Source organism: Rousettus aegyptiacus, unplaced genomic scaffold (genome assembly GCF_014176215.1).
Source record: "Rousettus aegyptiacus isolate mRouAeg1 unplaced genomic scaffold, mRouAeg1.p scaffold_m13_p_5, whole genome shotgun sequence".
Lineage (NCBI taxonomy): Eukaryota > Metazoa > Chordata > Mammalia > Chiroptera > Pteropodidae > Rousettus > Rousettus aegyptiacus.
In genome coordinates this window covers 20,330,781-20,356,676 of record NW_023416308.1, presented here as the reverse complement: position 1 = coordinate 20,356,676, position 25,896 = coordinate 20,330,781, and the positions used below count along the sequence as shown (strand labels likewise).

Below are 25,896 nucleotides of genomic sequence, written 5' to 3'. Positions count from 1 at the left end.
TCATTTATTCCTTTGTATTTATGGAGCCCCTTCTCGGTGCCAGATGCTGGTCTAGTCTCCAAGCATCAATGTAGAATGAGAAGCATGGTCCCTGCCCTAGCAGAGTGTGTGTTCCAGTGGGAGAGACAGATAATATATTCAAATGATAAATACTGAGAAATACATGGAGAAAATAAAATGGAATGATGTGGCATAGACTAGGAGGCAGTATTGCTGGAAAGGACTCTAAGAGGATATGGCATTTGAGCAGAGAGCTGAAAGGTACCCATTACATGGGGATCTGGGGGAAGAGTGTTTCAGACAGTGGGAACGGCACGTGCAAAGGCCCTGAGGTAGGAACCAGTTTGGAAGGGTTAAGGCCAACATGGCCAGCCTAGTAGTAACCAAGGAGGGGAAGCAGATGGGAGCCTTCAGGGCCATTGCACAGCATTTGGAGTTTACTCTGGTTGTAGTGGAGAGCCGAGGGAGCACTTTCGGTGGAGGCTACCATCATGGGATGGAGGTTTATAAAGCTCATCTAGGCTGCTGTGGGGTGGAAAGATGAACAAGAGAGAGGAAGGAGGTAAAGTGGGGAGGCTGGAGACAATGGGGGCTTAGATCTGGAGCTGAGATGGGAAGTAAGTGAACTAGTGGAAATTAAAGCGTGGGTCCCTTCCATTACAAACATAACTTTTTTTTTTTGTTTATGGTAGTATTTATTATGATGATAATTTGGTTCCTACTCTCAGAATTAGACTCACGTTTTTTTTTTTTTTAAATGGAGGAAGAAATGTTCTGGTTCAGGCTATAGTTTTGAGGCAGGGGGAGGGGAGAAGGACCAAGGGAGGCTCTAGGCTTCTGGCCAGGACGGCGGCGGGGTGTGTGGTGGCGCTTTTTGTTGGAACAGAGGAAAAAGTGGAGGAAACACATATGGGGACCAGATTTCTCATCTTTCAGGAGAGATGGGACCTCGTGGGGCTGTCGATGGAACATCGGCGGCATGAAAGATGGCGGCGCCCATCACGCGCCTGACCCCGTGCTCGGCCCACAGACGGTGCCTAAGTGACAGCCACCCCCTCGCCTGACCTGTTTCTGGTCACTTGGTTTCCATTAAGTGACACTCGCTGCTGGTATCTCATTACTGCGTGCCGTTTGCAATTGCTTCAAGCAGCCCTTCCTCTAAGGGATCTCGTTAAGTCCATTTGAAATGAGAACACTTGGTGGGGGAAGGGAGGGCAGTTATCGTCATTATTATTATACTCTGAAAATGACTTGTTTGGATAAGAATGGGGAGGCACAGGGATCCTTGCTGACGCTGTCACCCCCACTTCACATACAGACTCTCCCTGTCCCCACTCCTTTCTGTTTCCTACAGAGACACTGGTTTGTGGGCACCAAGTCGACCCTGGCCTCGCCCCCCCCAGGGGATTTCACATAGGGTCACCCCGAGGACCGCATTGTCAGCTTTTACATCCGAACATGGTGGCAGCTTCCTTGTTACATAATCTCAATTCTATTTTTGAGGAAAGCAAACAGTCGACGCAGACCTTCCTGAGAAAGGGGTGGCTCTGTCGAAACAAATAGGATGCTTTATGTTGCCTTGGTGAGACAGGGGTGGAGTTGGCTTAACGGGACCCAAAATGTCCTCTGTCGAAACACAGGCCCGGCTGATTCTGTTCAGAGCTGTAAGCTTTCCAGAGGGGCCGCTGCTGGCACATGCAGACCCTTCGGGTGGTTTCGTGGGGTGAATGAGTAGTTTACTGACCTGAGGGCTTTTACAGATTGTCAGTGGTGTCCCCTGGGTTGGGGGGACAGAAGCCTGGACCCACTGCAGGCCACATGTGAAGTTAGAGGTGGAGTTGGCCAGCCCAGCCCAGCCCAGCCCAGCCTTCCTGCCTTTAGTGCAGAGGTGGGACGGGAAAGATAAGAATGGCCAGGATGCACCTCAAAGGAGCAATTAGCAGGACGACCCAGTGGCGGTTCATCTTAGTATCATGACCCCCTTGACTTTCCCCCTTTGCGGAAGGACAGGGAGGCAGGGTTCAAGCTCAGGGCAGTATCATTAGAAAATATGTCACGTGTCTTGAGAAAGATGACTGTGAAAGTGGATACTTAGGGAGATGCCTAGACCAGTGACATATCCTGCATTCTGATTCTATGTTTTAAAGTCCGTGTCCTGGGTGGGTCTGGACCTACTGGGAATCCGGCTCTTCCTTTTCCCTCCCTCGCCCTCTCGTTTAGACCCTGACAGAGCACCAGCTCTGTGCCGGGCCTTCGGCTACACCCACTTGCTTGTTCAGCAGCTGTTTAGGGTGGGTCCTAGGGACTGGGGGTACCGTGGTGAACGAGACGGACAGCCGTGAGCGTGCCAAGTGTTGTGTGGGGCCGTGTGAGACTTTGATCAAGGCTCGCTCCAGAACGTGTGCACCGAAGGACATCAGCCTGCAAAGCAGACAGACCCAGGTTCTGGGTCTAGCTCTGCCATTCCCTAGGAGGGTGATCTTGGGCACCACACTGAATGCCTCTGTGCCTCAGTTTCCACCTCTGTAATACTGTCCATCTCACAGTGTGGTTTAGAGATTCTGTGAGAAAAGATAAGTGTGGTTCTTATAAAGGATGGGGCTCTATGTGGTCCAGTCTCTGTACTGAATCGCATGCAGCATCCAGGAGTGGAAAAAAAAAAAATAATAATAATGGTTGCATGTGTTCCTCAAAGAACATTAAGGGACATTTAAGTAAGAAGCCATAGTAATACTAGTGGCTTATAAATCTCCCAAGACTCGTCCCTGTACACCCAATCTATAAAAACATTTTTGCGGTTTGTCTCTTTCCTGGTCCTTTATGATTTAGCTGGACTTACACTCTCGTGTTAGCCCTTGGCCTCCTGTCCCTTGTCTCCAGGCCTGTCATTCTCTGGCTGGGACAGAAATCTCCTTTGAGGGTCCAGCACCTGATGGAGAAAGGCCAGGTTTCTGCTGGAACTGCTGGCGATCAGATCGTCCCTGGGATCAGATGGAGAAGGATAATTCAAAGCTCCAGAGCCAGACTTGTTCTCTGCCTGCTGCAGATGGTGGAACTAAGCTGGGAGTTCTTCCTGTTCTTTCAGGGATGAGTGTAAAACGTCTCGTGCTTCCGGGGAATTCTGATGTGTGCCCTGGGTCTCAGCAGATGCAAAGAGACCACCTGTAGGGTGCTCGGTGAGCCTGGCACCTCATACCCCAAATCCAGTGTCTGGGAAGTCCAAAAAGAACTTGAGGGTGTTCAGCTCAGCCAACATGAATCCTTGAGGCTAGAGTGTCAGCTGAGGCCACTTGTCCTTGAGACATCTCCAAGTGCTGCCCCTGGGGGCCCTGTTTACCATGTTAAGAACATTTCAGGGGCTCCATTTCACTTGCCCCCAGCTACATTGTGGAGCTGACAGAGCTGACCTTAGCTTCCACCCAAAACATACAAGGCCTGGTGGGGCTTCTGGTTTCTCAGACTCCCACCTTCCCACACCGCCTGCTTTTCTGCTAGTCCCATTTGGCCGAGACTTACCCACCCCGTGCCCCTTACCCTCAGAGTTCTGCTTATTATAAGAGCCACCGCTGTATTTTTTAAATAGCTTTATTGAGATAAAATTGACACGCAATAAATTGTAGACATTTAAAGTACACAATTCAGTGAGTTTTGACATATGTGTATTCCCAATGTGGAACCATTGCCACAGGTAAAATAATGAACACAGCATCATCCCCAGCAGATTTTTGTGCCCTTCCACAGCCCATCCTTTTCTCCATCGCTGCCGTCAAGCCACCCCTGATCTGTTCTCTCTCACTGTAGTTTAGTTAGGATTTTCTAGACTTTTACATAAATGGAATCATATACTATGTGCGCTTCTTTGTCTGGTTTCTTTAACTCTGCAGAATTTTGTTGGAGATGCATTGATTTTTTTTTGCGGTGTATATGAATAGCTTCCTTTTAATTGCTGAGAACTATTCCATTGTTTGGAGATATCACAATGCATTTTTCCATTCACCTGTTGATAGACATTTGGGTTGATTTCACTTCGGGGCTCTTATGAATAAAACTGCTGTGAGCATTTATGTACAGGTCTCTGAATGGACACATGCTTTAATTTCTCCTACAAGTGAGTGGCTGGGTCATATGGTTGGTGTATGTTAAACTTTCGAAGAAACTGCCAGACAGTTTTCCAGAGTGGTTGTACCCCTGTGCCTCTCATCCCCTGAGAGGTCTAGTTGTTCCACATTCTCACCAACATTTTATCAGTGATGATGCTGAAGGTAACGACAGACCCCATAAAGATGGGTCTGACAGTTAGGACATGTTCATCAAACTGTGGCCTATGAGTTAAGAATGAGTGTTACATTTTTAAAAGGTTATAAAAGAAATCCTCTCCCTCCTCAAAAAAAAAAAAAAAAACCAACAAAAAATATGTGCCAGGGACCACATGTGATTCACCAAGCCTAAAATATTTACTATCTGGCTCTTTACAGAAAATTTGCTGAGTCCTGTATTAGTGGATCAACCCAGGCTTTTCCCAGCTTCCTGCGCTCTCTTTAACATCTTGTTTCCTCATGGCCCCCAAATGGCTGCCATGGTCCCAGCCATTTCAGGGAAACTTAACAACATCCAGCCAAGGAAGAGGGGGTTTGGGAGGAAGGCTTCTCCCTATAATCCACCCAGCAGCCTTCCCCTCAGAGCCTATTGGCCAGGATTGGTCACAGGCCATTGCTGTTGCTGCAGAGGAGGGTAGGAAGTGAGTAGCCAGTGTTTTCAGGGCTTGGCCAGAAAGGAAGAATGCTGTTCATGGCAGTATTTATCTAGTCCAGTTTTTTTGTTAGTTTCCTGGTGCCCAATTGTCTTGAGTGAGTTTGAGCTGGGTACAAAGTCACCCTGTGCATCCTGGGTTTTAATTCAACTGACATTTGAGGAGAGTGATGTCTCTCCCTTAAGGGATGATGAAGATTGAATGAGGACATTTGTAAAATGCCTAATGTGTGGCGCATAGTCAGTGCTCAGTAAACGTTGTCCCCCTTCCCCCTCTGCTGTATTGCTGAGCCTCCTACTATGTGTCAGACCTCAGCTGGGCCCTGGAGATTCAGAATGAAATCGACACAGTCCTGAGCGTCTGTCCACAGCTAGTAGAAATTGGCCCTTGTAGTGCCCTGAAGAGAGTGCTGTGATGGGGAAGCCCAGGGGTTGGAGAGCCCAGAGGAGGCAGTGGACTGAGTGGGGAGAGTAGCAGGGAAGGCTTCCTGGTGGTGGGGATCTCATCGTGAAGTTTTAAAAGATGGGCGGTGGGAACTGACCAGGGAAAGAGAAAAGGAGCAGTGTGCCAGGCACAGGAGTCATAGCAGAGAATAAGAAATCCCAAGTTTCTGCTCTCATGAGCCTTCCTTAGAGAGAGAGAGAGTAATAAGTAAATGATCAAGAAGGTACCTGATGGTGGTGTTAACAACATGTAAATAAAAGACACTGGGATAGAGGGTCTGGGAGCTCCTTTGTGTTGGGTGGTCAGGGAGACAGATTCTCTGCAGAGCTAAGACTCAGAAACAAGTATCATAGCATTAGGGCTGCAGTCAGTTTTGGGGTTGCTAGGAAAGCAAGTAACCTTTGCATCGGGAAGTAGATGAGTGGAGGGAGCCAGGGATCTTGCCTTGATCGTGCTGGCAGTGGGGTCTCTGAAAGGCTTGGAGTCTACGCCAGCTCATTGTCCAGGACTCCAAGGCTGCTAGAGTGTTCCTTGCGCCTACCGGCTGAGTTGTTGTGGGGACCTGTGAGATGACGCATCTTTGTGTTAAGGCCGTTTGGCTGTCCTCCTCCCCGCCCTCCGCACCCAGCACAGTGTGGCTCCAGCACAGTGTGGGTGGCACAGAGGAGGGCCCTCCGCATGCAGAGAAGCAAGACACGAGAGAATAGACCTCCAACCGGGTCCGGAGAAAGCCGCTCCTGTGTGGAGGCATTGGCGTGGGGACCGGTACAGCAGCTTTGAGATGAGAGGACAGCTGAGGGCTGGTGAGCTGAGTGATGGAAGTGATGGTGGCGGGGGCATGGGAGGCCAGAGGCACTGGCTCCCAAGTGCCCACTGTCCCCTCACCCACTGAGCCACAGCTGCTCACAGGGGTGTTCAGAGCACAGGCCTCCAGGCCACACTTTGCCACTAAGGTGCTGGGTAGCCTTCAGGCTTTACTCTCTGCCTCGGTTTCCTCACCTGTACAGTGGGAATAGTGGTTCTGCTCTTATGCAGTGGTCAGAACACATATCATGTAACCTTCAGCACCGCCTGCGAAGGTGGGGAGCATTTTCATCCCACGCTAAAGACCAAGAAGGAGGGACTCAGCCACTTGTCCAGAGTCACATCAGCGAGCAGTCGGTCTTGAGATCTCCGCCCTTAACTGTGTCTTTGGGGATGACATGAGATGGCATCGTGCCTGGCACACCATCAGCGCTTGAGAAATGTTAGCGACGTCCTAGCAGTGTTTGAGTAGATGTTGATTTGGTCTTGGGGAAGCCATTTTTCTTCATAAGCTTGTTTTCCAAATGTGAGCCCCTCAGCCCTGGGCATCACCGATGGAGTCTGACGCCACCTGCTTTTGCTGGAAGCCTGCCGCGTGCACGCCCCTTGCACTTTACCTGGAAGGCAGTTGTCATGGTTTCCATTTGTGAGATGAGGCTACTCAGGAAGGAAAAAGGAGGTCACGTGAGTGTCCCTGGCCACAAATTTTTGAACCCAGGTCTGTTGCACTCTCTCCCCGCTGGGTCAGCTGGCCTTTTGAGAGGGGATCTGGGGTTTTTGTGCTGGACTTTCCCGCGAGATTCTGGTGCAGTCTCCTGGGGAATCAACACCCAGAGAGGAGGGGAGGACTGCCTGGGGTCCACCAGTATTTGGAGGCAGAGCCCGGCAGGCCTCTAACCTAAGTCTGTGGACCCCGGGCCTGCCCACTCCCCCTCTGTTCTGCCAGGGCCGCTGCGATGCAAGGGGCCCTCTGAGGCTGCCCGGACCTGCCTGTCTGTGGAGCTGCCCATGTGGCTGAGCCCTTGTCAGAACTGAGGGTGGGAGCCCCTCAGGCGTCATCACAATCAGGCTTTACTTGGAGTTAATGGCTCACCCAAATCTGAGAAAGTGAAGTGGGCAGGAAGAAAGGGAGACATGGGGTAAGGCCTTTGCTCCTGTGACCATGTCTTCTGTACCCCACATTCCAGCCTCAGTTTGACATGAACAGAGGTGCTCACAGGGGCAGAGTAGTAGCCTGCGGGGTAAGAGCACAGGCGTTGGGCTCAGCCACACCTGGATGTGAGCCATGGCTCTGCACAAAGCAGCTGTGTGACACAGGCTGGTGACTTCATCATTCGGAGTCTCTACTTCCTGGTCTATGCAGTGGTGATTATGACTTTCCTAGGTCATACAGGTCCAGGAGGTCGTAGGGCACACAGTAGGCTCTTGGCAAATGAGAACTACTACAGTTTGTCATTACACGTACTGTGTAGCCCAAACAAAACTGCTCCAGGACCAGAGATTGGCTCTTTTATCCATGGTCTCCCTAGCACCTGGCCCAGGGCCTGGTACTTACTTAGTAGGTGCTCAGTCAAATGCTTATTGAAGTCAGAAGGAAGGGAAGGGGAAAGGGAGCAAGGAAAGAAAGGACTTCTACTCGTTCTTCCAATCTTTTATTGGAAGATCCTTAAAATCTTGGGGTGCTGCTTACGCAGCAGTTCAGCCAAGTATAGGAAGCTCGCCGCTCAGGAATAAGTTTCTTTGGGGACATCATGTGTCCCCGTCCCAGTTCTAATTGCTGGTCCCCAAGAACATCCTGCCGTTTTGTGAACTGATCCAAAAATGTGGAAATGCAGCTGCTATGGTGGAAAGAAATGAGTTGACCAACGCCAGGCAAAGCAACCAGGCAGACACCCCAGTGGGCACCCCCTCTCCTTCCCTGGATGCCAGGGTGAGGGTGGCAGTATCCCAGGAGCCAGTGACCCCAGAGCAGTGGGTGACTGAGGCGGTACCCTCGGCCCACTGCATTTCCATTTTAGAGGCGGCCCGGGTGGCCCAGCTTTATTGGATGCCCAGCTCTTCCAAGAGGAATTGTAATTACAGACTGGTTTTGCCTCCCCAGGTAGGGCTGCACAGTGGGCTCTCCCCAGCATGGAAAATGTTACTTTTCACTTGAACTCAGGTGGGGCCTGATGAGGAGAGACGAGTTCTTGGCTATTTCTAGAAAGATTTCCTTTCCAGATGATTTTTTTTCTCCCCTCCCAAAGTTAATTAAGCGCATCTTAGGTCATTGAAATGACTATTTGAATAAGAAATGTGATAAATAAACATAAGGAAATAGTCTTGGGCTTGGTTTATAAATAATCTAGGATTGACTTGTTAGATCAAGTCATTTCTGTTTTTTTTTTCTTTTTTTAATTTTTTTTTAATTTTTTTTTTTTTGGTATTTTTTATCCATATCAGAATTCTTCTCCCTGTTGCCTTGGAAACAGGCCTAGGAAAAAGAATGTTGGCAGTTGTGTGATTGGGGTTCAAGCCTCAGTGGTTCCTTCATTTCACATTTAGGCATGGCGGGTGCCTGCCGAGTACTGCATACTAAGATCAAAGGTGAATGGGACATATTCCTGCCACCCATGGGCTCAGAGTCCAGCGGGGAGCCTGACGGGTAAATCGTGTTCCAGCCCAGTGTGTTAATGATGTAGTGGGGATAACATGGCGGGGTGGGAGGCCAGACGTGCCCCTCCATGGGCATGAAGAGGAGTCAAGGCAGGCTTCTTGGACGAGGGCGTACCTAAGCTGAGCGATGAGGGACAATACATGCCAACCCAGGGAGTGCGGAAGGGGGGCGGCTAGGTGTTCTAGCCAGAGGGGACGGCGCGTGCAAAGGGCCAAGTGAGAGGCAGTGTGGTGGAGACCCTGCGAAGTTCAGATCATGGGCACCTGTGGTGAGAAGTCAGAGGGCACCTGCCACAGGTTTCCTGTGGGGTCTGTGATCACCACCCACCTGGGCGTTCCTCTGGTGAGGTGAGAAGTTTGGCTTAGTTCTTTCTGCTGGCCGTTCCATTTCTGACCATCTAGGCGTCTATGATTTGAACGATGAGATTATGAGAATTAGAACAGAATAATTATCATCTCTTGTAGCTGCCATTTATTGTTTACTATGTGCTGGGCAAGAATGAGCTCAGTTGTTTCTCTACTACAACCTTTTGAAGTGAATGGGCTTTCTGACCTCCCTTTTACAATAAGAAAACTGTGACTCAGGGAATAAAGGATGCTGGCCTTGGAGGGAGACCCTGAGCCGGGAGCCAGCCCTCCGAAAGCATTACTCCATCTGAGGGGGGAGAAAAAGCAGGTTTAAGTGAGGTCCAGGAGTCAGCCTTTCTCATACACGGTCCCAGGAATTAGTCTCCAGGCCAGCTGGCAAGTAAAGAAACTGGTTGACTTATAACCAGACAAGTCCTTCTGTAGGTGTTTCCTGACCCTAGGAGGTCTGGGGACAACACAGAGAGGTGTGTAAAAAAGTTACTGCCCTCATGCGTGGGCATGGGGGAGAACTGGCCAGTCTTAGGGGTCTTAGAGGTGTGGGTAGAGTCTGGCTTCTGCCTTGGAAGAGGGAGGGCTTTGGAATGAGACAGGCCTGGGTTCAAGTCCTAGAGCCCCACTTGCCAGCTCAGTGACCTTGAGCAAGTCCTTTCAGTTCTTTAAACCTCACCACCCTCCTCTGTATAGGGGACAATTAATAATAGGACTCATCCTACAGGGTTATTGAAAGGGTTAAATGAGGTGAGATATGTAGGTAACCAGTTCCTGGCACACAGTAAATCCTCAATTAATGGTTATTTCCACTTCCTTATCAACATAGTATTAGTATATTTTTAGGCCCAGGATGCACACTCCTGGAATGTCGAATCATCTGGGAAACAGGATGCGAAGAAGGTCATGTAAGTGAGACTTTACGAGGAGATTTAGAAAGGGCTGAAGTTTCCGAAGGCAGTTTTGGGGTATATGGAGGTCCAGTAGAGATGGGACAATAAGGAAAGGCAGCCTTAGGCAGGGATGCAGCATGTGCAAAAGCCCAGAGGCAAGACCAAATACGGTCATGCCCCCTGGCCTCTGCACATGCTGTTCTCATTCAGCCTCCGTGTGGTGCTCCTCGGCATCCTTCAGAACCCCACCCGGATACTCCTATTCCAATTGCAGGTCCTCGATAAATGATCGTATTCTCTTTGCTCGTCTCTCCTAACTTGCCACTTTCTTGGCTGGGTTTCATGTCCCCCTTTTATGTTCCCATAGCATGTTAATCTCTTGTCTGTCATAGCCCTTGGCAGTTTTATTGCAATCGTTCATTCCCCCGCCCCCTTCTATGGACCAGGAATTCTCTAGTGCATGCATGTTTGCATCAGATTTAGGGAAGAAAAATGGAAGCCGCAAGTTTGAGGTGGTCCATTGATACCCTCCCTTCTTAATATGTAAGGATCGAAAGAGCCCAGCATAGAGCTCACACAAAGTAACGCACCGGGAATGTTTGTCGAATGAATGAATGAATGAATGACCAACTTTCATTTTTTTGTAACTGCACACATTTATCTGGAAATGGTGTTCTCTGGGCCCCGCCTCACATTGTAAATAAAATTCCCATTTATTTCCTGGATCTCAGCAGCTCCTCCAGCATTTTTTGGATTCATTATGTAAGGAGATGGCTTTCCTTCCTTTTTGATATGCAGCAACATCCCAAGAGTTTCCTGGAGAGAACAGAAGAGTTTGCAGAAAAAGTCCTCTGAGGGGGAAAGTGCTTGCGCTGCCCCAGTTTTCAGGGAGCAACGCTTTTTATAGTCACACTGTCAGACCACATTGTACCTAAAGAGAGCCATGAGGGAGCAAGCAAGCAATCTGGCTTTTCAGCTCCCTTCTGCACACCCCTCTCCCGCTTGTGGAATGAGGTGGAACCGTGTGATCCTGCCTGCCACGTGGTCTCCTCTGCTTTCTGGACACTTGTCTTCCATCGAGACTGATTTGACAAGGACCAGGACATCCTCTACCTTGTCAGAGGCATGAGGCTGAGCGTAGCAAACTTGGCCACTCGTGTCCTTGGGCTAGCCACTGAACTTCCCTTTGGCTCAGTTTTTCCCATCTATAAAACTCAAGTGATAATCACAGTGCAAACTTCATTCCATTGTTGGGAGGAGCAGATGGTGTGAAGTCGATGTAAAGCAATGCCTGGCAGACAGTGTTACCGATAGATAGCATCAACGACAATGATGAGTTTGATGATTTCATCTTTCAAAATCAGAGATGCTAAGTAACCTATTCAGGGTCACACAGCTAATAAGAGCTAGAGGCAGGTCTCCAAACCCTGAAACATGATTCTATATTGATTTAGCAAATCCAGGACTGGCACTAGGGTGAGGTGACTAAGGCACTCACTCACCTAGGGCGCAAAAGATAAGGAAGCACCAAAAAAAGTTGGTAATCAGATAGCTAAATTATAATTTAATATTTTAAAAACTGAAAATGCAAAAATTCATGATGAACGAACTGTCAATATATAGTAAACAGGATCAGTATTACTGTTTTTTTTTCCTTTTGCCTCTGATGTTACTGTGGCTAAGCAATGTGCTAAGCAAGTCCTTGTTTTTGGACAATTAGATTCTAACTAATTTTTTACAAACATATATATATACATATATACATATACATACATATGTGTGTATAACACATACACATACATATGAGTATGAGAAACATTCCTGTAACAAAATGTTTATATAGATCATTCATTCTCATTTCCAAAGGTGGATTGGAGGATGTGGAATTGGATCAAGAACTGTAGGATCAAAAGGCAGGCACATCCTCCTACTCCAACCTTTTATTATGAAAAATTTCAAAATACAGAAAAATTGTACAAGGAACCCACCAGCTAGATTCTATAATTGCTAACATTTTGTTGTATTTGCTTTATAAAAATCTAGTCATCCATCCATTCCTTAGTACATTTTTTTTTTCTTTTCGCTACCTTTCAAAGTAAGTTACAGAATCAGTATTCTTCAACCGTATACTTCAGCCTACATGCCAATAACTGGTAGGCTGTTATTTTTACAACTGTTGTCTGGGGTATTAAATTCCATTCAGGAAATATATACTGATTTCCATTTCCATCTGCCGTGGATATATGTGTCTCTTTCACCACAGCCTGGCCAACAGTGGGTATTATCATTTTCAAGATATTTTAGTTACTGCTTTGGTTTAACTTTCTTCCTCCTGAAGGTTCCCGGTAGATTTCCCACCTCTGTGTCCAGATGGTCTTTTTTAAAGCTATGTTTCTTTGGGGCCAGACACATGTGTGCAAGTGGGATGGGACATGGGGCCCATGCACGTTTCCTCATCTGCAGGATGGGATAATGCTTCCTAACCTACTGGTCCTGCAGGCTGCCACGAGAGCCCCTTCTTGCCGTCCCTTTCCTCCCCGCATTTTGCTCCAGCCCTTGGTCTCTCATGAGGTTGCAGTCAAGATGCTGGCCAGGGCAGCAATCATCTGAGACTTTGACCTGGGATGCAGGGTCTTCTTCCAAAGTGGCTCACTCATGAGGCTGGCAACTTAATGCTGTCTGTAAGCTGATGGCCTCTAGTTTTCTCTATGTGAGTTTTTCTATAGGGATTTTTGAGTATCCTCACAACGTGGCAGCTGGCATCCCCAGTGTGATCTCAGAGAACAAGGTAGAAGCCGTGACGCCTTTCATGACATAGCTTTCAGAGTCACACACTGTCACCTCTGCCTTCTTCTTTTGGGCACACAGACTAACCCTGCATTCATCATGGGAGGGAACCGTACTGGGGTGTGAGTAACAGGGGCCAAACTGCCTACACATTGGATGGCCTTGGCAGATGACTTCACCTCTCTGAGCCTCAGTCGCTTCCTCTGTCAGATGGGTTCATGTGAGGATTCATGAGTTAATCTCTAGCAGCGCTTGGAATGGCACTGGTGACTCGGTTATACCCCAGTAAACATTAGCCACCACCATAGTGTCTTGTTGGACTGCGAGCCTCCATGGCAGGGACCATTGTTAGTCTCTGTGTCCAGCGCCTCACCAGAGTAGGCACTGTCTGAGTGTTTAAGTGACTCAGTGAAAGGATGAATGAATGAATGAGCAGCCATACAGACTAGGAGTTTAGAGAAGAAAAAGATCCATGCCATCTGCATCATCAGTGATGCCTTTGTAAAAAACTCACTCAAATGAGGCCCTTTGATCAGTGTCTGGGGAGCAAATATTTGTTCGAAACGGAGGTGACGCAGGTGGGGGAAAGCACTTGGGATGCAGTCAGGTCTATCAAAGTTTCAGTCTTCGACTTGGCGTTTGAACAAGAAAAATATTTACTGAGCTCCACCCCTGGGCCAGGAGCCCTGTCAGACCCGGAAAACAGTAGGGAGGGAACAGCCTTGGTCCATGCCCTGGTGGTATCATTGCTGTGTGACCTTGGGCAAGTGAATCTATGTCTCTGAGTCTGCATTTCCTCATCTGTAGCATGACAGTATGAAGGAGAAAGCAACAAGTGTTCCTCCTCTCCAGGACCCAGCTGCTGCTGACCCTTCTGACAGCCTCCGACGAGTACCCCCCTCTGGTGTCAGATGCTGCTGCTGACTTGTCACCCGACCCCTACCCACTCCCCATTCCGACTGCTCCAGCTCCAGAAGGGTTAAAACCCAGGAGCTCATGTGACCCAGTGTAAACCATGAATCATTCCTATTGCTCCCTATGCTGAGAGCCTGCCCGCCCAGGATGGGGCAGATGCTGTGCCCCAGGGTTGCCATGGCAACCCTGCCTGTACTGAAATACAGCCCAGCCCAGTTCCTTCCTTGGAGGACCTCCGGGGGCTGTTTCACCTGGCTCGGCATTACCTCTCATGGAGGCAGGGAGAAAAGGCTGGAAAGACATGAGAGAAGGAGGGAGAGAGGAAGGGAGGGTGGGAGAGAGGGAAGGAGGGGGAGAGAGGGAGGGAGAGAAGAGAGAGAGAGAGAGGAAGACAGACACGCTTAGAGACAAACAAGTAGAAACTGAGACACAGGGAGAGGGAGGAGAGAGCCTGATAGAGAAACAGACCACCAGAGGGAGACAGACTGACAGCCGGCCAGAAGTCCCGAGACGCTGGCCTGTCACCCTGGAGGCAGTTTTCCAACTGTTCCAACCTTCCTGGGCTGCCAGATCGCCGACATACAAGCATACATGCGCCCACGTGTACACACGTGCAGCTGCATCTCCCCCAGCGCCCGTGGCGAGAGCACAGGGAGGATAGGCTGCCGGGCATGTGAAGTCACCGTCAGCCCTGCGGGACGGTGAGCGAGTTGAGACTTGGGGGAAAAAATGGGGGCGGACGTCAGCTCCCTGGGCGGCTGCCTCTCTGAGGCGCCTCCTGCATTCCTGGGCAGCGAAGCCCCTCGCTAAGACAGGGACTGATGTCATCCAGGGCTGCTCGACCAGGGGACCCGGGGGCCCTGGTGGCTGTGTCCGGAAATGAGCTAGCTGCCTGCCGGCGACAGGTTTGGAATCTCTGGCCAGAGGACAGAAAACCTGCATGGGTCAGGTGAGCAGGGCCCAGCTGTGGGCCGCTGGGCAGGGGTCAGCAGCAGGCAGCAGTCTGCCCACTGGGTCTTTCTAGCGTATGCCTGCAAGGGGCCGCCTACCTGAGGGAAAGTGAGGACGAGGGTGCCCAGGGCCACCGCCTCTTCCTCCCCCCACCTCGAGGGACTGTCACACCCTGGAGCAAGTGCCGCTGGTTTCTCCAAGCTCCTGGTCACAGCCGATTCAGTGGGGTGATCGCCGGTAACTGGATTTTGGACCTCCCAGCGTGTTGACTTTCCAGCGCTGGTGGGTGGACTTTCAGCCAGACCCTGAACTCTCTCCTAATTCTGAGCGAGACCCGAGCATGCAGCGGGCTGCAGCCTCAGCAATGTTGATTCACTCTTGGTTTGGCTGAAGAGGGCTGCTGGCTTTTCTCTCCAAGCAAGCCCAGAACTTCCACGAGCCCCAAGTAGGAAGAGGGACGAGGACCCAGGCATCTGATTGCTTTTCTCCCTCTCTTACCTCCTCCCCCTTGTCCTCCGGGCCCCATGGATTACCTGGGGGACAAACTCACCGTGGCCCAAACCCACATGACTCAGTGGATGGGCACTGTGAGGAGGTCCTTCCAGGATGCCCTCAACTTAGTGACTACCACGGTGGGCCACGAGCGGGCCAGCGGGGAGCCCGCCAGCCGGGCCCCGTTCAAGCGCACCTCGTCCTTCCGACACCTCGCCTCCCGGAGTCGGGAATCCCTCCGCCGCTTCTCCGCACGCAGCCAGCAGAGGTTTTCTTCCCTAAGGAAAAGGCAGCCAGATTCAGAGCCACCCGATTTTGTAAGTTTATTATGTTTTTTAAAAATATTAGAACAGCAGTAAAAACTCCTCCCCTCCTGTACTTCCCTGGGGGGTGGGGTTGGGTTGGGGGGGAGTCCCATAGACCAAATCAGGGAAGTCGCTGCTTCCAGAGTATTTGCCCATCAAGCCCCACCGTTTCCTGTCCCCTGTGCCTGGGAAAGAGGCATGAGGCAGTGATTCCCCTGACAGTGGAGTTACTCTGTGCCCTGAAGTGGTCAGGAAATTTATACTGGATCCAAAGTCTGTGCGGACAGGGCCGGCATGTGAGTCGGGCTAGTTTTGCCAGTTGATTTATCTGGAAGTGCCGACACTTCAGCCCCTGACACAAATGTTCATCCTGCCCTATTTTTAGGAAGGATTAATTGGCACCTGCTTGTCTCCTCTCGCCCTCCAAGGATGATCAAGTGTCCATGTCATGTGTATGTTGAATTGTGGCTTTCGTTATCTTGTTGTCAAGCAAAATTGTGAGGTTGCTTCTGATTACCCAAAGAGACCCAAGGTGGGGGGAGGGGGGGTTTGCCCACTGGCCAGTGAGCCTGGGGCTTGGTGTGGGTGGGCCAGGTTCGGGGGTCTCAGGCTGGGTCCTGGGATTCCACCATCTTTCTCTCAGTCAAGCTCGATGGGGCATGGAGGACAGGCTAGAATGACATCTAATGATTAAAAACTCGGCCTGGGTCCCACTGGGAGATGGCGCAGAGTCGATTTTAAGGAGCTTACTGATGATTCGGAGAGGTAGGGCCGGGTCCAGAGAGGGAAGGGCATCTGACCAGGGTAGCACAGCAAGCGAGTGGCAAAGCCGGGGCCAGAACCCTAGGCTCCGACTCCCAACTCAGGGTTCTCTCCAGCCGAGCTCTGGCAGAAGGATTTCTCCAGATCTTCCCAGTAACTTCAGGGCAGCTCACCTGAGTGACCAGGAGTGAACTTGAAGAGAGGGCCTGGCATTTTCACATTGGAGACTTCTGCCACTTGACTGTGTTGGCCTGGTTCGCAGGAGGCCGAAGCCAGCTCATTCCCTGGGTTCAGCCTTGCGACAAGTCCCGATGGTCATTAGGGGACCCAGCATTTAGAGATGGAGCCCCGGTGTCCACCAGGCTCCGAGCCAGCCCTCCGCACAATCGAGGTTGCAAATGCTCGTACCTGCCCTTGAAGTGCAGGGACCTGGCTTCCCCTCGGCTGGTCCAGAGAGGTGCTGTAACTCTCCTGGGGTCAAACTGCCACAGGGGCAATCAGGTGCAAACAGGTGTCTCATGAATATGACATCTCTTGTGGGTCTGTGCTGCTTTGAGGCCCTGGGCAAATCAGTGGGGCCTCAATTTATGAGCTAGACCCCCAGCCCAACCTCTGGAAGGCATGACTGGCCCAGGGGGAAGAGGCCTCTCATGCATTCTTTCTGTTTTTGTCTCTCTTTCTTCTCTATGTATGTGTCTCTTTTTCTCTCTCTTTCCCTCTTGGTCCCTCTCTGGCAATGCAGTTCAGGGTGTGGGGTTTGGGAGCATTCAGCTCTCCCACCCTGTGTGACCGTGGGCCTGGGCTCACATCCCCTGGGCCTCATTGCCCGGTGTAATATGTCAGTCCTGCCACGATTGAAGTTAGGCTGCTACCTTCTCTGTTCAGTGTTCTTGCAGTGCCTCCAACAGAGTGAATCCGTGCTAAACAAATCTGGGCTTTGGCTTCCTGCCCATTTAGCATTTGGCATCTACCGAGAGGTGGGCACCAGCTGGCATGCGGTTGAGATCTTGAATCCAACTCTGCTATGTCCATGCTGAGGGAACTCAACTTCTTCTCAAGCCTCAGTTTCCCCCTCTGTCAAATGAGGAAAACTCGGGGTTGTCATGAGATTGCAGTGAGCACCGGTCACCGTGCCTGGCACGTGGTAGGCTCCCACTTGTAAATGCCTTCGCTATTGGTTGCCGTGATGGTCTGACTTGGCAGGATGAAGGTAGAGTTGGGATGGGAACACACGCTCTGTTATACAGAGTCCGGGTTCAAATCCCAGCTCAAATCCTGGCTCTGCCACCTCCTGGCTGTGCAACCTTGGGCAAACCCCTCCCCTCTCTGTGCCTCAGTTTCCTCATCTTTGAAATGGGGACTGTCATCATTTTACATTTGCATTTCCCATTGTCATCGTTTATGGGCAGTGATATGCCTATAACCATGTGATGCACGTGGCTGCGCTTAGCATGCAGTACCTTAAAAGTCAGCAATTGCAACAACCAAAACCTTTCCTCTCAAACCATCTTTTTCAAAGATTCCCAGTGAACAGGAAAATCCACACACGCCCCTTTTACCAGGGGACTTCACTTAAATATTTGTTTTAGGGAAGGAAATTTTTAAATCTGTAGACAATTACTTAAGAGTTCAGGGACAGCAGCTGTATCTGAGCTGTGGTTGGGTGGCAGGCAGGATTTCAGTCTTTATGACTTGGATTTGTACTTGATTTATCTAAATAAACCCAGCAGTTCCAAATCTTCCCTGAGGCTCCCTATTTACTCAGAACAACATAGAAGAATCTATGACAGGCTCAAAGTAACCCTCAAAGGCCTGCCCTAAAATGTTTTCTAAAGCAAGCCTTGAAATAATTTGCTAATGGCCTGCCTCTGCCTCTGAGGAAGAAAAGGAGGAACGAAGGAAAACAAACACATTGTCTCTGAGCCACAAAGGCAGGAAGAGGCACATTTGTGCTCTGGGCCAGGGCGAGCCTGAGAATGAAGCTCGGCAGACTAAGTGGACTCTGCGTAAAGGCCAGACAGAAAGTTCCAGAACCCAGGAACAATGGCAATGCCATGGAGGCCAAGGCCGGAATAAAAGCTGGAAATGGGGGGTCCCCAAGGCCAAGGGATGTTCTACAAAGAGGGCTTTGGATTCAGACATAATTGGGTTCGATTTTTCAGTCTCACTGTGTGCTGGCCGAGTGGCCTTGGGCAAGTTAAATCACCCATTTCGGCCTCAGTATCCTCATCTGTAAAATGGGGATTTGCCTGGGACTGGCCTGGTGGGCGGTCCAATGAGGTGGAGTAAGAACCAGCACAGTCCAGGCCCCTGGCAGACAGGAAGTATCTAACGAGGATGCATGTCGTGTCATTTTGGGTGTTGGGGAGATGGGATGTGGGATCTGTGGAGGTGAGTCCCACATGCCTGGATGGCCAGACCAGCCCGTGCCTTAGGAGACAGTGTGAGAACCTGCTGACCTTTCGTGGGCTTTTACTGTGTGTCAGGCCCTGCACTAAGCATGAGGTATATATTGTATATCTTCACTCATTCTCTCATCTTTTCACCCCACAAATATTTTTTTAGCATCTACCAGGGCGTAGGCACTGGAAAAATGGCTGTGAACAAAGCAGACACCTCCCTTGCCTTCTAGAGGTGCCTTCTTGGAGGACAAATAATAAAACACAGAAGCACATACATATGTAATATAAATACAAATATAAAATGTAAATATTACATATCAAGGGCCTATCTGTAACATCAAACTATTGCCATATATCAGAGTTTCTTAACCTCAACACTATTGAAGTCTTGGGTCAGATAATTCTTTGAGGTAGGGGATCCCATGTGTTGTGACTCACCCCTGACCTCTCCCTACTAGACGCCAGTAGCACTCTCAGGTCACGACAACCAAAAAATGCCTCCAAACATTGGCAAAAATCACTTCCTGCCTCCTCCCCATCGAGAACCACTGCTGTATATAATTTTGTTGGGGGCACTACAGTGAAGCTGCAGGATTCTCCCCGTGACCTGAGTCGAGAGAAGAGGACCGGGTTCCTACACACTGAGTACCCCACCCCCCCACTTGCTAGAAACCGGTCTCATTGAAACTGCTCAGCTGCCCTCGAGGGAGATGGGGTATAGCCCCATATTTCATGGCCGAGAAATCTGAAGCACAGAGAGAAATGTGAAGTCACAGGCCTGGGCTCAGTGAGGCTGGGGCTCAGTGTGTGCCAGCCTCGCTGGGCCCACGGGCTACCCTGCACGAGGAAGTCACTGTTTAACCATCGGCACCCATGCTGGGTGTTCGGTCCTCCAGTGGAAGGCTGGGTGGGAGGATCTGGTTCTGTGTCAGGTATGAAGTGAGATAGATGCCTAAAATATTCAGCAGGACTCAGTGTCTCCCCGCTTCCTCAGCCATATTACAACCCCCCTTTTTCTTTTAGCAAGTGGGAGGGAATTTGAAAGGAAAGGGATGTTTGTGACTCTTCATGTTCAGAAGCCCCATTTTCAGTCAATATTTCCCCCACATTGATTTCTTAAGGTTGCCGTAATAACTCACCGCAAACTTGGAGGCTGGAAACAACAGAAATTTGCCTCTGAAGGTCTTGGAGGCCAGAAGTGCAAAATCAAGGTGTGGTCAGGCCACACCACCTTTCTAGGGCTCTCAGGGAGGATCCTTTGTGCTCTTCTAGCTTCCGATGGCTTCACGCATCCCTTGGCTCGTGGCCGCATCCCTCCCGTCTCTGCTCTGTCTTCATGTGGCTTCTCCTCTGTCTCGTATAAAGACTCTTGTCATTGGATTTCGGGCCCACCAGATAATCCAGCATGATCTCATCCTGAAGTCCTTAATTTAATTACATCTGCAAAGACCTTTTTTTTTTTTTTTTTTTCAAGTAAAGTCACATTCACAGGTGCCAGGGGTTAGGATATGGACCTTTCTTTTTGGAGGCAACTATTCAACCCACTACACCCTCCTCTCTGCTTTCACTCTGGCCCCCGCCCCTCCAGTCTATTCTCCACCAAGCAACCCAAGGGGTCAAGTCATTTCCCTGCCTCACCCCAGGGTCTGGCTTTTTACTTTGGCATGCAAGGCCCCGTGGGCTCTGGCCTTGCCTCTCTCCTGACCTGAGCTCTTACTGCCGTCCTCCAGGTTCACTGTGCGGCCACTCTGACCTCCTGCTCTTTGTCAGTCAATGCATGCTCCTTCTGGGCCAGGGGCCTTTGCGCCCACAGCTCCCTCTGCCTGGAATGCTCTTCTGTCTCTCTGTTATCTCTGCACAGAATCCTCCTGACGACTGAGGCTGAGGCGAATTCCTGCCACGTTTCTCTCCACCCACCCCCATTAATCTCTCTGGGCACTTACCTTAGTCTATACTTGCTTCATTTCACGCATTTTTTTCTCCCTCCTCCACTAGAATGTAAAGCCTCTGAGGTCCAAGGATTCGGTCAGCCTTGTTCACTTCCGCATCACCAGTGCCCGGAACAGAGCTCGGCGTGTCTAAGAGCTCAGGTCCTATCTGCCTTCCTGAAATCCACTCGCCTTTTTTCTTGTGTCCACCTCATGGCACCATTTTCATATCATGGATGGGTAAACTGAGGCCTGGAGAGGCTCAGTGACTTGGCCCTGCTACATACCTTCTAAGAGATGACGCCAAGATTCTAGCCCACGGTGGTCTGGGGTTCTTGTAAAGGTCCAGGTGGAAAAATCTGAGACGCAGTGTTAATGAAAACCATTTATTCATTTATTGAGACTTTTTTTTTTTTTTAAATCAAGTACCTCTTCTGTGCTAGGTGGAGGACGAGATGGACAAGGTCTCTGCCCTCACAGGGAACAGGGAGATGCAGTAAACAAATAAGTGAATTAATGAATGAACAGGATATTCTCGGGTAGTCGTTAGGGCTCTGCAGGCAAATGTCACAGGGCATGGAGACTGGCGGGAGTGCACTTTAGGGAGAGTCATCAAGGAAGTCTTCTTGGGAGAGACCTGGGTGAAGTGAGGAATGAACCTTAAGGTTTGGAGGGAGACTATCCTGACAATGGGGGGGGGAAGCAGGTGCAAAGGCCCTGAGGTAGGTATGTTTGAGAAACAGCAAGGAGCTCAGGGTGGCTGTAGCAAAGTGAGTATTTGGGAAAGCAGAGATGAGTTTGGAGAGGTGGGCAGGGACTGGGCTGTGTAGGGCTGAGGGGCTCTGGTGAGGACGTTAGCTTTTAGTACTGTAAGGTTTTGAGCAAGGGAATGATATCAAGAGTATAATTAACAACTGTAGCTACCACTCATTGAATATCTACTGTGTGCCAAGCCCAGGTTGTCACATTTCTCCTGGGGACCTGTGCTTTAGGGGAGCCAGGTTCAGCTGCCATGACCCCCTCTTCCACTTCTTGCTATCTGTGCCAAATGCTGCCTGTCACCACCTGTCTGGAGCCCTGCTAGGTGCCCTGGCCTCAGGCTGCCTCTTAGAGTATGGAACTGGTGTGTTGGATTTAAATGCAACCCCCAAGGCCAGTGTGAAGTGACTGTACCCTGTGCTACAGTGTGGGTGGCAGGCAGGATGGGCCACTTTCTTTTGATCTGGCCGCACCCAAGTTCAGGTCACCTTTTTACCCTCCAGACAGTAGAATGATGTCACCTAGAGAACAATGGCCCCTTCATGGATCCAGCCTGGGCAAAAGGCTGGGCCCAGAGTCAGTGCCTCTGGGAGAGACCTGGAGTGACATGCAGGGCGGGACAGAGGGCTTGGCTGCTCCATAGGGCTCCGCTTGTGTGAAATGATGTTGATCTCCTCTCCCGTCCCCACGACTAGGAAAGCGGGGCATGCTCATTTCATATTTGGATAGTATAGAAAACCTGAATAAAAACAAAAATCTAGCAATTATTCTAACAGCAATGAAAACCACTCTTGGCATTCAAAAATATTTCTTTCACATCTTTTTTCCTCCCTCTTTTGAACATAATCACCAACCTTCTTTTCCATCCTTTTAAAAATAATGTAAGTTTCGTAGGTCTTTGGTTGCCCATACAACATGCTGCTGCTGTGTGTGTGCTTCATAATTTATTAACCCTGCTGGCTGGATGTTTGGGTTGTTCCCATCGTCGGCTTGGGGAATGCGTGTGGGAGCCGACCTTGGTGTGCACCGCTTTGTCTGGATTTCTGAGAGGTCCCTGAGGCTTAAGCGGGCTCGCTCTTTGGGACCCGAAGGCCCCTCTGTTACTCTCACTTTCTCTCCCTCTTTCAGTGTTTTCAAATCTCAGATGTTTGGTTCGGACAAACGTCTCTTGCTTCCTCATCAGGAAGTCAGGAACTTCAGGAAGGAAATCTGGATTGATACATATCACAAGGAATGTTATATTTTTGGATTTCATGAAGAATGGGGTCTTTAGCAAGAAGTCAGCAAGATAATTCCTTATTAGAGGAAATGACATATTGGGCCACTCACAGTGGTCTGCTAGTAAATGTTTAGCACCCGGATCTTTGGGAGGAAAAGCCATTATTTGTAACATTTGCCTATTCCCGTGGTGAAAATACTCCCAACAGAGCCAGTTGCAAACTACCAACTAGCCAGTATTGCACATGGTGGTAGGAAAAAATGTATGGGATGTCATTTTTTATAGTATTTGCACCATACAGATTCAATATACCCAGATGACCTCAAGGCCACAGATAATAGTAAAATATAGTAATTAGGAAGTTAGGCATTGTGCATAAGTTTACCTTTGCCTTTAATATGACTTATTTCATTGTAAGTTTATGTAATTTAAATTTTAGTATGGCTGTGTAACAGCTGGCTCACAAATGGCTCCTGAAAATTTCTTATCTGGGGAGCCGAGACCGGCCAGCTCTAGCACACCAGTGCTGGTGTGAGTGAGTCGTGGAGTCCAAGAGCTGTGGCTTCGAATCCCAGTTTCGCCTCTCCCTTGCTGCGTGACTTTAGGTAGGCTGCTTGATCTCTTTATGCCTCCGATTATTCTATAACATGGGGCCGGTGGTGTTACGTCACTCCGCTGCTGGGGTGGGTTTATACGCATGGAACATTTGGCACAGTGTTTGGCATGTAGTAGGATCTCAATAAATGGCTTCTATCGCCACCATCATTGTTATTGGGTTAGTGTTTAATGGCTGTTTGGTAAGTCACAATGAGACACTAGTAGTCAGCATCCAGGCTGGCCCCCAGTAATTCTCGTGTTTTGATATCCACACCATCGTAAAGTCCCCTCCTGTACCAGTCTGGTCTGTGTGACCAACAGAATACAGCAGAAGTGATAATCAGGTTACAAAAGACATGGCGATCTCCCTCCTGGTCACTCTTCCCCTTTCTTGGAGTATTCACTCCGGGAGAAGCCAGCTGCCATGTCTTAAGCATACTCGAGCAGCCCAGTAAGAGAGGTCCACGTGGCAAGGAACTGAACTCCAGTCAGATGCCAGCTGGGAAATGAAACCTCCCAACAACCATGCGAGTGAGCTTGAACCATTTGGCTAAGCCCCTGCTGGATCCCTGATTTCTAGAAACTGAGAGAGAGAATAAATGTGTGCTGTTTTGGGCCACTGAGTTTTGGGTGTATTTGTTATGCAGCACTAAATAACTGATGAAAGTGTCTTCTCATTTATACCTACTACAACTAACAGTCTGAGGATGGCCAGGGGTATTTCTTAGTTCCTCATCTCACAGATGAGTAAACTGAAGTAGGAAGACCTCAGGTGACCTGCCCAAAGTCTATACTGTGGTGGCCCTTGGTTTTCCTAGTGGATCCTTTTCTCATCTCGGGGGTTCTTGCTCATAAAGGAGGCCACTAGGCCAGCCTGATTTCAAGGTCCCAGGGGACTTTTGAGCAACTCACCCTTTTAGGAGTTGGCACAAATCTCCCAGCATGGGTTGGAACTCATTTCTTGGATCCTAAGTGCTGATCACCCCATTTCACTCATCAAACATTCATCATTAAGGGCTGGGCCATAAGGAGAAGTGAACTCTGTGCGTGGATTTGAAAGCATGGCATGCAAGATTGGCTTTTGCCCAGCATCAGTTTCTAGGTCAGAGGAGCCCTTTTGAGTCGTTTTGCTCCATTGAAAGGCGGATCCTCAGACATAAATTACAACCAAGAGTTAAAAATTGCCAAGTTTGTGAACAGTTTTTCCTATTGTTTTTTTAAACAAAGATTTGGTATCCTTGGCTGTCCTTTCTTGAATGAGACAACAAAAGGGATACGGGTAGAATTAGGTCAATCCAGTTAAGAGCTTAGCTCTCCCTTCAGACAGATTTGAGTGTCGAACCCCAGCTTTGTCACTAACTAGCTATGGGACCTCGGACAAGTGACTTTTCTTCTGTGAGCCTCAGTTTTTCTGTGAAGTACTTAACATAGTGCCTGGAACCTGGAAGGTACAGAATAAATTTAAGCTGCTATTATTTACCTTATAACCTTGATATATTAAATTAGGGTATGTTATCCCACAGCAGCTTAACACAAAATGTTTTTTCTTTTCAATCTGGATTTTTTTTTTTGGAGTGTTGGGTTTTTCCCCCGATTTTATTGATATTAAAATTGACATATATGTGTGTATATATACTCACACACATATACACACACACATATATACATGTGTGTGTATATATATATATATATATAAAACATTACATATATATGTTATATATTTGTAACATTACTAACACAACATATAACATTGTATTAGTTTAAAGATATATTATAATGATTTGACTTATATATAACTTGGGAAATGATCACCACAATAAGTTTGTTACCATCTATCGCCTCACATAGTTATAGTTTTTTTTTTTTTTTCTTGTGATGAGAACTTTTAACATATACTCTCTTGGCAACTTTCAGATATAGAACACAGTATTAATAGCTGTAGTCACCATGCTATACATTACATCCCCAGGTCTTATTCACCTTATAAGTGGAAGTTGGTACCTTTTCACTCCCTTCACCCGTTTCCCTGACCCTCCATCTCCCAAAATGTTTAGGTCTCACTCATACAAAGTCTGGCCCAGTTGCTCTTTTCAGCTACCCCCTCCAGGCTGTTTGCATCTCAAAGCGAGGCCGTCTTGGAAAACATGACTTCTATGTAACAGTAACAGAGGGAACAGGCTTGAAGGTTGCACCAAGGCGGAGGCTATGGTCCCATTTCACAGACAGGGAAATTAAGGCTCAAAGAGTAACACGTCTTGAGCACTTACCATGTGTCAATCACTGAGCATAGCACAATATCCAATCATGTCCTTGTAGAAACGCCATGAAGTATTATTTGTGTTATCTCTGTTTTACAAATGGTAAAATGAGGCTCAGGGAGATGTAACTTGCTCAAAGTCACCACTTTTACAACTTGGATTCTAGCGCAGATTTGCTGATTCCTCATTTCTTGTCCCTTTCAGTGAAGGCAATGGACTGAGGGACCCGGCATGCCTTTCCTGAGAGACACCATGGTGTAGACTGTGGTAACATTGTCACTTGGGGCCTGTTATTCTTTTTTGAGGGGGCCGGGCCATCCCGTGCATTGTAGGATATTGAGCAGCATCTCCAGTCTCTATCCAGTGTTTCCAGACTTTGCCAAGTGTCCTTTGGGGACAAAATTGCTCTTAGTTGAGAACCACTGATGTGGATGGTAAGAGTCTGACCTGGGAGCCAAGAGATGTGATTTGAGGTCCCTGCCAGGCCCTGGGTAACCATGTGACCTTAGCTGACAGACTCTGAGTGAAGCTAAAACATCATTATAGGTCTTTGGGATCCCCTAACATTTAGGTAAAATATTCTGTGACTCCTGATGTGACTGATGTGATTTTGGGCAA

The 25,896-nt window shown here is 48.9% G+C and overlaps 1 protein-coding gene and 1 long non-coding RNA gene across 4 annotated transcripts in view; one reads left to right on the top strand and one right to left on the bottom strand.

Annotated features, from left to right (window-relative positions):
* KIAA1671 (KIAA1671 ortholog) overlaps positions 1–25,896 on the top strand; it is a 184,199-nt gene that overhangs the window by 106,428 nt on the left and 51,875 nt on the right. The window contains exon 1 of one of the 3 annotated variants that reach the window (XM_036221539.1): positions 15,049–15,365. The exons of the other annotated variants lie outside the window; for them this stretch is intronic. Within the exon in view, the coding sequence (XP_036077432.1) occupies positions 15,081–15,365 (285 nt within the window). The 5' untranslated portion in view covers positions 15,049–15,080. Of the gene's footprint in view, positions 1–15,048; positions 15,366–25,896 lie in introns of those variants that run through there. 3 annotated transcript variants of the gene reach the window in all.
* LOC107499744 lies at positions 10,540–14,764 on the bottom strand. Its single transcript, XR_001594345.2, has 2 exons — positions 14,655–14,764; positions 10,540–10,719 (listed from the first exon to the last, which is right to left on the bottom strand). It is a non-coding gene; the product is annotated as an uncharacterized LOC107499744 (long non-coding RNA).